This window comes from Macrosteles quadrilineatus, unplaced genomic scaffold (genome assembly GCF_028750875.1).
Source record: "Macrosteles quadrilineatus isolate MER2022 unplaced genomic scaffold, UCM_ALF_1.0 Scaffold_9__3_contigs__length_116548681, whole genome shotgun sequence".
In the NCBI taxonomy this organism is placed as follows: domain Eukaryota; kingdom Metazoa; phylum Arthropoda; class Insecta; order Hemiptera; family Cicadellidae; genus Macrosteles; species Macrosteles quadrilineatus.
Window position 1 is genome coordinate 94,754,086 of NW_026542602.1, and position 12,865 is coordinate 94,766,950.

General features: G+C 35.8%; 1 protein-coding gene across 1 annotated transcript in view; it reads right to left on the minus strand.

Moving 5' to 3' along the window:
* The window catches only part of LOC129002045 (dual oxidase-like), a 131,081-nt gene that overhangs the window by 24,927 nt on the left and 93,289 nt on the right, over positions 1-12,865 (minus strand). Inside the window, exons 3-9 of the mRNA XM_054429555.1 lie at positions 8,151-8,312; positions 5,213-5,400; positions 3,540-3,744; positions 2,827-2,993; positions 1,846-2,082; positions 1,403-1,594; positions 717-970 (exon numbers count right to left, since the gene is read on the minus strand). Coding sequence (XP_054285530.1) covers positions 717-970; positions 1,403-1,594; positions 1,846-2,082; positions 2,827-2,993; positions 3,540-3,744; positions 5,213-5,400; positions 8,151-8,312 — 1,405 coding nt within the window. The remainder of the gene's footprint in view (positions 1-716; positions 971-1,402; positions 1,595-1,845; positions 2,083-2,826; positions 2,994-3,539; positions 3,745-5,212; positions 5,401-8,150; positions 8,313-12,865) is intronic.

Genomic DNA, 12,865 nt, shown 5'->3' on the forward strand with positions numbered 1-12,865 from the left:
CATACTAAGAAAGACTCATTTAACTATGTTATCATTGAGTCAAATGGGTCAAAATTGGAACAAAAGGGAGAAATAGGTACTTAAAAATAGAGTGCTTTAGAACTTTTACAGAAGACCATATTAATTTTGGATATTACGATATACAGTAGACTCTCAGTAATCCGGCAGATATAGTGAAAATGCCAGATAACAGGCAAAACACTTAAAATGCACTTAAAACACGTCTACAAAGTTCCGCTTTTGATAATCATAATTTAACTTGATCGTGCATGACGACAATGACGTTTCCGTTACCGCAGGGGCGATGATAACGTTTAGATGTCCGTGGGTGATGTTCATGATTTTGCCGCGATCGTGGAAGACAATGATAATGTCTAAACGGCTGTGGGAGATGTTCATGATTTCCCACGATCGCACATGACGACGAAGTCGTTTCCGTGACCGTGGAAGGCGATAATAATGTCTGATTTTGCCGCTATCATGAAAGACGACGATGACGTTTCCGTGACCGCAAGAGTGGATGTTGATGTCTAGACGGCTGCAGAAGATAATCAGAATTTTGCCGCGATTGCGGAAGACCTCCCCCGTCAGAAGACGCCGGATTATTGGAGTGCCGGATTAGGGAGGGTCTACTGTAGTTATAAAAGGTAAGAGAATTTGGTGGCTTGATGGCAAATAGAAGAGAGTGTATTATAGTTATTCTCCAGACAACTTACCCGTTTTCAGCGTTCTCGAACCAGAAACGGTCAGCTTGTCGTAACCTCACAAACTGTTCCTTGATAACTGCCGTGAACAGTTCACCTGGTCCATCTTGGGACTCCAACATTCCTCCAATATAGAGGTCGATGTTGTTAACGTCTCCTTTGTAAGCCGTCTTCAAACTCTCCAACAGTTCCTGATTTTTTTCAAAGAACTCTGGATTGATGTCCGTCCAGGTTTTCTTCTTCGGTAGACCGTAGTACATTCGCACCTGTGGAAAAAAAGTTGTAAGTAATTGTTTGGTAAATCAGGTGTTGAAATATCGTGAGATTGCATATTTATGTTTCAATTACTTCCCAATAATACAGAGAGAAAGGAATAACCTGCTTCAGTATACGATTAACTGAAATCTAAGAAAGACAAAAACTGTTACTGTACTTTTAAAAGAAAACGCAATAAACTATAGCCTACCAAATCTGTGATATTTCTTGTTTTTATGTTTTTGAGTCGTGTGTAATCTGTGTTCAAGTTTTCCTTTATCTAACAACTTCTTAAGAAGTGGATTTTATTGTAGTCAGACGTTGGCAGAGTGCATATAAATGTCATAACATATGTAGCAAGTTTTAATTCACTCTAATTACTTTCATATCATGGATTCTCTGGGGCGAGATATGTTTGAACTATTATTTGTAATAGAGTTTACCGAGTTGTAGTCTGGGACTCCGTTGTCTCTGCCCCTCATGATGTTGAGCGCCCCGAGGTCCCGACGGCTGAACTCGTTGGGTCCAAACAGTTTGTCTCTGACATCAGAACACAACACTGTGTCTTCCTTCTCGGCCAGCTGAGAAGCCATTCCCAGCATCAGCTCTTCTAGGCTGGTCTCATGCATTACATCCTGCACAATCATATGGTTGTATAGAGAAGGATGGAACAAGTATATAGCATGTTATACCTAACTGCAAGGAATGTTATGTTTGCTATGCTCTTCCTCTAATATTATTGCCATAGACATTATTTTAAAGTACTTGCTGTAAAATTAACCCTAGAATAGAAAAGTATTCTTTCAACATAACATAACTGGAAATGAATCACACATCAACAGCTTTTGGTTTAACAATAGGATGAGAAGTCAATGGTCAAACTCACCCCAGAGTCCCACCAATGGGCACACAGTCGCAGGGCCGGGTTGCCCATGTGAGTCTTGCGGTAGTTGCACTTCCCATCCCGTCTGTAGATCCCGGGAGGAATCATGGTGTGGCCGAAGCGGAAGGCTGAACTCTGGAAAGCGTGGGTGATGCCAGGATGAGTGTCGAGCTTGTAGCCTTCGTACTCTGGCAACTCCTCTCCCAGGAACGCTGGCAAATACTCGTACATGATGATGTTCTGGAAGGGGGAAATGATCATGTTCCATTTACTCGTTTCAATTTTATAGGGTAAAAAGGCAAATAAAATTAAATATATTTCTCTAGAGACTTATCATTATGGACTAGCTGAAGATAATTATAACTTAAACAGAGGAGAAAAATCAATCTTGCGTGTATACATGTTTATACATATAAATAATTAGAAATGCTTCCTCTTAGACATCCTAATGGATCTTCTGAAGATAATATAAGTAAGCATAGGAGATAGAATAATAAAAATTACTCCCTAAATATGTCCTATCTTTATGAAAGAGATGAAGACAATTGCCCCTAGTGAAAAAAACAATAGAAAATCATTAGACATTTAAATGATATCACTACATATTGTATTGATATCATTAGATACATAGTGATGTCAATAGATGTCTAATGATATCAAGTGGTATCCACCAGGAGACTTAAAACATCTGGGGAGCCTAGCTTAGGGAGATTCAACAGAAATGAATAGACCTTTGGATGATGATCAACTTGGTCTGACAGATGGACACACATACAGAAACCACCTGTGATGGATTTTAGTTACTTGCGGCCCTTGGCCAAACTAACATGAGCAGTTCTTGTACAAACTCGCTGGCAATAAAACCACCCCATCTTTATTATATTCAATAGAAACAGAAAGTAAAATCAAAAAATCTAATAACACATTTCTTAGCATCAAAGTTTTATTCTGATACTACAAAATATGCATTGCCATGTTACTAACCTGTAAACTAGCAATGACTATTCTCCGAGCCCTCTGGAAGACTTCCTCGTCGTTCCACTCCGGGTGATCGGCTTGTACCCGACCAGCCACTACATTGTGCCATCTGAAGAAGAGGATACCAAAGGACAACAGCGCTGGGTTCTGGTTGCTTCTGGGGTCTCCCAGCACTGAAAATGAAATGACATGTGACATAATTTTTATTGTAACTGTTTTGATGAATATACAGTTTTTTTAATGCCCCAGGAAAAGAAGGAAAAAATAAATTATTGAAAGTAAGGTACCGGTAACAGAATATTATTTTAGAAAAATAATGCTGTACGGTGTTTGATTTACTTTACTTCATTCAATTTTGGAAAGTGATTTAAAGTTAAATGCTTGTTTTTGCAACTATCAAAAAAACCTCATGATATACTACCACGATTTTCGTGCAACTAATTGTATTTGAAACCCAAATATGAATTTAAAAACTCACAATATTGCATTAACTGATCTATTGGTACATAGTAAATATCTGATTATCTGATGATCTGAGCTATGGTATAACAACAATGATAGTAAAGCAACTCAATACTGAGAAATGATAATCTTACACAACCAGAGCATCTTTTGATTCTTGTTAAAAGACTTAAGTAAACTATACAACTCTTGTTATCTTATCAGGTAGTTTCTTGAGTTAACTACTCTAGTTTGCAACTGTTCATTCAGTTACTTACAAAAGAGTCTCTCAGGGCTGAGTGTCCGCAGCACATGAGGCACTGGTTGGTTGAAGAGAGGAACTCGCATTGTGTTGCGGACAGGCCACTTGCCCGTCGTGTCACTCATGAATGTTCCGTTCTGGAACGATCTCATAGCATTCACCCACGCCTCGCTGGTGCTGTAGATGAAACTACCATCGATCCAGCTTGAGACTCGGTTGATCTGGAAAAGAAACATTTATCGTGAATAAAGTGCATTTGACAATTCATTGATCTAAAATCAATTTAAGTAAATTCTATATCTGGTAGGTTTCTAACGTTAGTTTACGAGTATTGATTAGTATTACAAATGGAAGTTTGTAGATATGTCAGTAGATTTCAAATTCAACCTGGACAATTTGCAAAAGACAACAAAAGACATTTGGGATGGGCTGGACAAGTTATAAAAGAATATGCAACGCTATAATCAAACAAACAAAGGAGAGAAAACTTGGAAAGAGGAAAACTCCCTGGGTTGCATCAGACTAAGCTAATTATATCAATGGTTTTTCAATAACTTCAAACTCAAGTAGTAAAAAAATACAGCATCAAAGTGTATACTAAAAAAAGTTATTTAGCATAAGCTAGCTATTCCATTCATTTGAAACTTGCCTCTCCTCATACTCAAACATAGAGCAAGTTCCACTAGAGTTAATCAGTCAGAGGTCTTCAACCTGTCGAGAAGAAATTCATGAGAGATATGTTCTGACACTGCAGAGTAGTCTTGTACTTGTAGGTACAGTCTGGTCTGTGATCTGACTCACAAGTACAGTCTGTTACATCTCTGATCATCAGCCATCTCACGCACACACCACACAACTACTCGTCTTCTGCCCTCAGATATGGGCAAAGCCCTTACATAGACACCCTCACACTTCCACAGTTGGTTATAGCAAGGATGAGTTTAGAAAATGATATACAATTAGAGATTTATACTTTTAGGTTACATCGTTTTACTGTACTTATTACCTTTTTATGGTCAGTAAACGTGGAATGGAGTAGAATTTGCATCAATGTACAACAAATCATGTGCATTAGTTAAGTTATATTCATAGGATAAACTTCTTTTGTAGTAAAATGTGGATCGATGTTATTGCGTGTTTTCTAAGCCAATGGCATTTTTTACGTTTTGAATGTGGAACACTCCAAGCAATGTTAAATAGTTTAATGTAAAAACTAAAAGGATCCTTTGAAACATAATTTATTCTAGATTGATTTAAAAACTGAATGGAGTCCATGTAATAACTGTATGTTGAATCTAAGGTAAATTAGTATTGAGACTTGTGCTTGTCTTCAAAATTTAATTTGAGTTTGTTTGGAGAGTAATATCTTCAGAAGGGGAGGTTATCCCTAGGAGGATTAAACATGTTAATCCTCACCGGGCATCACAGATGTGGATTCAATTTGACTGCAGGGTGATTGTGCTGAAATGTCCAATAGCACACAGATCATAGAACAATAACCAATAGTAAACAGGAGGAGCTAAAATTAAATCAGGCAATGATGGATAAAACGAGAGAGCAAGTGATGTCTCGATTTTACGTTGAAATTTGAAATATTTTGCCTATCTGTTTTCCCCACAATTATCAATCCACTGCTGTTAACACTTAACACAAAAGTTTTACCATCTCATAGAGGACTTAGGGACTTGCCTGTTCTCGAGGACTGTTGGGGCTCATGCCTGTCTTCCTGTCGTAGCCAGCTCGGTGGAAGGGGATGGACTTTCCTCCCTCACACTCCCTGTCGTACATCTCGTCACATTTCTCTATCTCTATGTTGTGCACCTCTATGGGACACCCAGACTCACTGGCCATGACAATCTCCGAGCTCACCACCTGACCTGAATGGAAAAGGTTGGATCATTGTTTTGCTGAAATTAATTCTGTAAGTTTAAAGTATTTTTTGTCTTCAACCAACAAAGGTACAGTTAAGCGTGATTTTTAAAAATTTAGAAACGAGATATCAACGCTTGCAAAACGATGGAGCATAAGACCATGTGATAAGTCAATGTACTAGCGCCCCTTTGTATTGCAAGTGACGATATACAAAACACTAAACACAATCTGGATTAAGACCTTCGTCCAATATGATGTAAAATCTACTTGGGAGCTGTTTTATCAATGAAAATACTTGGAGAACAGCATATAATAGAAATGTTTCTGGTAGGACATAGAACTAAGTAATTGATTTAAAAAAATCAACCTCTGGCTTGGTTTAGCTAAAAATAAAGCAGAATAAAATAATGTAACAAGTAGATTAAAATATTCTGATGGAGTGAGCATTTACCACTCAACCATTAGTAAGCATAACAAATATTAGAAGTGTGAAAACCAACATAGTACTTCTAAAGTTACAGTATCAGTAAACAGAAACCTATTTTATATATCAGTAGTATGTTCTCTTAACTAAGTAAATGCTCAATCAATGCTATTCAGAAAAAGCGAACGAGTGCCGGCTGACGAGTTTCTTTCAAGTAACATTTGACTGTCACTGATGGTAATTACTACATTGCCGATTCTGTTCTCTGGTGTCTCAATCAGTTCTGGACCAGCCTGATTATGCAGGTCAGTACAAGAGATATTGTGCAACCAGTCAATCAGCTGTCAGAGGCTAAAACATCTGTTTGTAGCCTCATCAATAATGGATCAGCTGTTTGATCTGCCCTCGATCAACTTACACTTAACCTCTTTTATTAAAATGAACCTAAGCAAAAATCTGGGCTAATGAAACGATGCTTGGAGGTGTAAAGCGATTTCTTCTGTCTTCTTTCTTCAAACTGGTTTTAAATTAGTGGTTTGCTTTAAGAAAAACATAGGTTGAAAGATAAAACATATTTTTGTTGTTATTCCACAAGACTACGTATTGATCTGTAGATACCAGAAAGGTTAGGGTATTTCGTACTTTACTTAAGTAAATGATACAATAACCTGTCTGATATATTTCCCCCACATTCTTCTATTCTTCAGAAGATGAAGGTAGGTACCTAAAATGGCAAGGGTGCCACTTGAAACCCGTCAGTTAGTTCCATACATCTATCCTTCTTCAGTTTATCACAGTTGTGTTGGCGTCTTTTGGAAATTAAAAAATCAAAATCATAATTCTTTGAATAACAATTTTCTTTCCTATTTTCTGAATGACTCAACCAAATCATTGAGGCAACCAAGAATAATCTTTCAATATTCCATATTTATGGAACGAATCGTTTTCACAAGTGAACTAAAAAGTGAGAAACCAAAACCTTGTAAGGTTGAGCAGATCCAATCATGCAATCCAAATTAATGACTATATCCACGAAATTCCACCTGAAATACTGAAGATTCATAGTGCAGATATGTCTTATTAACTACATCTTCTGATTAGTTACATTAATTATTCATGTTGATTCTAACCACTTGAGACTTCAGAGTGAGTGGCGACTACATTAGGAACAAGTTCTTGTCCATTAGCATAAGTAAAAGTAACCGCACTTGGCCCAAGAGGCCAGTAAAACGGGCATTTTATGAACTAATAGAGTTAGCTGACTTTGCTGGAGGGAATGTGAAAAGCAGAACATTTAGCAGAAACGTGTAATTTTAAACAGCTTCAAGTTTTGCACTTGGTTATGGATCCTCAATACTGCAGCAACATTATGAAAAAAATAGAAAGGTAAACACTATTTTTCAACTTGGTTTTTGATAGTAAGTTTGCGTTGTTTAAGAATTATTGCAGACATTTTCCATCACTCATTGGCAAAACATAAGTTTCACCATCTTTCATGATGTTTTAGAATATGGAACCTCATCTGGTCTTCATAAGGGATGTGGAGAATGGTTAATATTTTTACACAAACCTTGCATCACCAGGAAACTTGATAGTTGAACGCAACAAATATTTAAATCAAAAAAGTATTTCATAAAGCAAATTTTAGCAAGAAGCTCAGTTACCACTTTCTACATAGAAAAGACTGGGAGACCTGGGATCCGAGCTCGGGAAAGAACATTAGTATACCCTGAAAATATTCTTTGCTCATTGTAATTTCTCCAAATAGGTATTCTTTTGCAGTCTATTTGTTATTTGTACAAATACAGGGTGTCCCTGAACTCTCGACAGACCGGACCAAAGACAAACTGAAATATCAAGTTAAAAATTTCTGAAAACCAAAAATTACCTCTACAGCCACCACTTTGTTTTTTCACAAACCTTGTTTTAATTTGATAACTTTTTTTGTAGTGAATTAAAATTCGGTGCATAGATTAATGACGCCAATCAATTGACATTGCGACATATATTATCAAGGCAGCTTCCCCATTGTGACTTCTACCATTGTGACAGTTACCATTGTGACATGTACCATTGTGATAGCTACCTTTGTAACAGCTACCATTGTGACAACTACCAATGTGACAGCTACCATTGTGACATCTACCATCGTGACAGCTACCATTGTGATACGTGTGGTTTTGTATATCTAGATATTGTAAATATAATTTTTTTTAGCTGTAGCACACTACATTTCAAAATATTTATAATTTTTTTCAAAATCCTATTACCTGTCTGAATCATAAATAATTGTCAGATGTACCTGCAATCATACAAAGTCTTGAAACTTACCGAAGAAGGCGAGCAGAGCAGTTCTGTTCTTGGCGGAGCCCATGCCGTCGTCTCCCTTCATGAAGAGAGTGCTGAGTTTCCTAGGACTGGGCCGGTCCTGGCCCGCCAGCATGTACACACCATCACTGTACGCTGGCGGACTCCTCCTGGTCATGTGACCATCTGTAACAAGACAACAGAGTAAGGAGGAAGAATTTATGAGTTTTACTACATCTGCGGGCTATGCAAATCAAGCTTCTATAAAACTATGTAATCATCGTTGAGCTATATGAGAACTCCAAAACAATTGCCGAATTGTAGTATTGGGATTCAATACTAGGCCCAGCTGTCCTTCGGAATTCGTTGGTACTGTAGATTTCATGGGAGAATTTCTGTTGGAATTGACTAAGAAGCTCCTGGATACAATTGTAAATGAAGAAGTTCTCTCATAGTTTAACTTAAGTAGTCACATATGTTTAACTTAAATCTTCATGAGCAAAGCCACGACAAGCGAGGATGGTCATCTTACCGGTACTTCATCACTCATGCTTAAGCTGTGCACAATGAGCTTGTTTATCTTATTAAGGTATTAAAGCTAATGTAATAAAGCCTTGCACGCTTTCCTTTGTGTGGAGATGAGCTGTTGAATAAATATCCTTTGGAATTGAATCAACTAGACCATAGAAAACCCCTCTTTTTATAGATTCTTGATCTTTTTGGATTGGCTGAAGAAAGTTGTAAAAGTTTTTGGTTGTTTGTTAATTGTCTGTGCTGGAATATGTTTTGGTACGGTATTTAATTAGTTCTGTAAACTTTAAAACGTTTCAAAAATGTATGTAATGTTTTTCTAAAATGGATAGAAACCTGTAATTGTAATTAGCACCATCTAGAATTCTAGATTTACAGAACATTAAACACACTTCAGAAATTGCTTCAGATTTCACAATAGTTTGAGCAGTATCCAATGAAGTATAAGTAATTAATTGGAAGAAGGATAAATGTATAAATTTAGATCTCTTTTGGCATTTGAGCCATCTACAAAATTTGGTACTTAAAGTTATATAGACTATTTGAGTTGTATGTACATACTCAAATAGTCTGTATGTATGAAATACTAGTAAATTTAAAAAGTAAAATTGCTGACAGTGATTTGAAAGCTCATTTGTCAAGGAATGTAGGAAGGGACTTAAACATTTTTTAAATCAAGAAAGTACTCCAAGGTACACCAAACTCGTCTTATTTTTGCTACAAACAATTAATGTCACCAACAAGTCAAATCAAGACAAAATCTGAAACCTTCAATTTCAGCTTGCACAAATAACCACTAGCACAAGAAATAGCTTTGGTTACTATTTTATACCAAGTGAAAATTTCAAATTCAAATTTGTAAGACCCTTTTTTGTGAGGTCGTTACGGATAGGAATCAGCCAAGACAAGTCCACTACCCTACTTGGCCAAGATAGTAGAACGGCTTATCAGTTTTAATTGCAGATTCCAAGCGCACATCCCCTACCAGTTAGCAACTTGCAAACAGCTGGTCTTGCCTTTCTTGTGTAGAACTCGTGTCTTGTTCAGGAAGGTCAAAAGATCAGAAGTAGTTTACTGTGGTATTGTAATTCGTAAAGGGGGTTTGTTTCTAGACGGAGGAGAACACGCTTAGAGTCAAACACTTGTAAATGAAACAACTCCTAGTAGAAGTTGTAAATTAGGTAGTTGATGCGATGGGTATTAAGAGAAGACTTGAGGAATTTACCTAGGTCAAGAGATTAAAGTAGTTAACCAGGAAACTCTTGGCAGAGTTATAAACTTGTAAAGTCAATTACAGCTCTTAGTATTTACCAACTTTGTAAATGAATGTATTTGATGTGTTTGAAATAAGACTTGTGGTCTTTGCACAATTTAAAAAAACTCACTATAAAACTATAAAGAAAGCATTTGTAGATGCATTGATTGTGGTTTGGATAGTAAAGTTTCGATAACAACACCCTATTGTAAGCTAGAGGCGTCGGATATGTTTTTGTAATATTTTGATTTAGATAGAATAAAATGTTTGGATAAGAACGCAATTTTTATTAAAAGTAATGCGCGAATAGCCTATCATTCACGAATTGTACTTAGGCTACATAAATCTTATTGAAAACATAACATTTTTACCTTTTCAATATGAAGAGTTTGTAAAAAAAAGTGATTTATGCAAATGAATTCGGTAGTTATGAAAGATGGGCGTGGATTATGAAATTGATCTGAAGTGTGGTTATAATGAACTTAAATTAACATTCTTGTTTGACCCGGTTTTTGAGGGATCACATATTCGGAAGAACCAGTTGCAAGACAGTCTAAATATCACATCACTGGAAATTACACAACTATCAATTAACTGAGACATGTTGTTTGTGCTTGAAACAGAAAACTAATATTGAAAATGTACACCAATCTCAATAAAGCACAAAATAATAATACAGATAAAATTAATGCTTCAATCCACGAAAAGTGGGGTTTTCCACTTGTTGATGGTTCATGATGCCAAGTTTGGAACATTAAAAAATCTACCACCTTTCTCAGGATCGAACATTGTCAAAAACTAAACAATGAGGTACCTTTAATTTATTTTCAATGTTTACAATTTTAACGATCCCAATAATTGTGTCAAATGATTTATTAAGTGTACTTGTTGTTAGGGAGTTTTTGTAGCCAGTATTAACTAGTCATTCTCAATTCAAATTCAAAGGAGCGCCGTTGTAGACGGCGTGTATATGTCAATCAAATACGGCGAAACTGCCTTTTCAGCATCTGAAATGACCATGCGAGTTCTTAATTGGTTAGACATTTACTGTAAGCACAAAAGTGTTCTCATAACTTACTGATACAAAAATAATTGAGTCAGCAACCTGTTTAACTACTATTATTAATTATTATCTACATTATTATTATTTTCTAAGATGCAAAGAATAACAACACTATCCGTGTAGGAATGTAACAAAATACAACTCCTCTTTCAGCCTTTCATTCGCCCACTAAAGAACAATCAAAACATAACAAATTTAAATTAAATTATAATTAGATTGATAATATTGTTGTTGCACAATTGTTTATCTGAACTAAAATTTCCGTAAAAGGTATTTGTAAGGTGTTTTATAAAAAGGTTCCAAAATGTTATTACAATGGATACATCCCATTTATTCACTTTAACATGGATAAAAACTGTGCGTAAGCCAGTGTAAAAGAGATAGTGTATATAAAACTACTTACTTAATGGGTTTTACTCAATCAGCTTGGCCCAATACCTTAATATGTGACTTTAACTGATAAAGTCTTTTACTATGTTTGCAGATATATGAAATAAGGAAGGGATAATTTAATCATCGGTGTACGTATATAAATAATAAATACTAAACCTCATACTGTTACAAATAATGCTCAGAAAAAAACACATGCTTCAGTCAGCTGATTGTTCTATTATTGTCCGTTTCTATCCACAGCCTGTATGATTATACGATGACGCATCCATTGTTGAAACGATGAATTGAAATATTGCAGTGGAGCTTTCAAAGATTATAGTTCGATTATTTACTATGCGATTGTTTTTGTTGTGGGATTGTGTAGTGGGAAGCAGATTATCCAGAACAATACTAGCAGCATATACATCTCAAAGATAAAATATGCAGTGTTATGATTCCTATTGTTATTTGGTAGATAGTCATAGAATATACTAACATTTTTCTTTTAGCGGATTTAACTAATTACTCATTCACAAATATTTAAGGAGGTTTAAATAATAAAAGGCAATTTATCATTGATAAAAACAAAAAATTGAATCGATGATATAAATCTATATTGCCGATTAACTTATTGATTTCTTTGTATTCGAGATCACTATCACATGTATTACTACATCTATTTTGCTTTTAATGTTTTATATATTTACTGTTTTATGGTATTCTCAGCCTCAACGTCTCAAATTTGTGTTTTGCATGGTGAAGTTCATCTGGTGATTGTGCAAATAACGTTATAGCATTAAATATAGAAAAAAAACCTAAGAGCGTTTGAACTGCGATGGTTCCGTGCCACGTTACAGATGTCAAATATTAATTTTTACATTCCCTCTCCCCTTATAATGAAGAAAGTATTGTTTTCGTCAAAATTTTCGAGTTTGAGTTTTGGGTGTAAATATACGTTTCAAGTCCTCCTGAACCATACAATTTTCCAGTTTTTTTTAAATTTTGATTTTTAATTGTAATTTTCCAGTAAAATAAGGAAAAATTAGATAACAAAAACGGTATGAATTGTTTTGATAGAAATTTAGTACTGTATGCTATGGTTATTTTAGCTCTAAACCAAATGGTACAACCTTTAATGCTGTAAAAATTACGGTTCGGAAGTTATTGTAAGCTTGTGATTTTCCCATTACAAAAACTTCTAGTTACTCCCACCACCTATGGTAAGGGGCAAGGGTTGTTTGACAAGCTAGTGGGAAAAAGTTTTGTCATATTATACAGTTTAATTAAAGAATTCCGCCGCAACGCCCGCTATTTGTTCACTCACGTTCACGTATGTCTAGTCCCAGGTCATGATCCAGTTCCCAAGCCTAAGTCAAGAGCTGCAATTAGCAATTACGTCGTACCCTAATGAATGTTCCCGCTCTCCCAATATGGCGACCATAGATAATCCCCGACGCTAATCTACCATTTGTTACGATTCTGATAATCCCACTTGCCTTCTTACACTGATACTCGTTG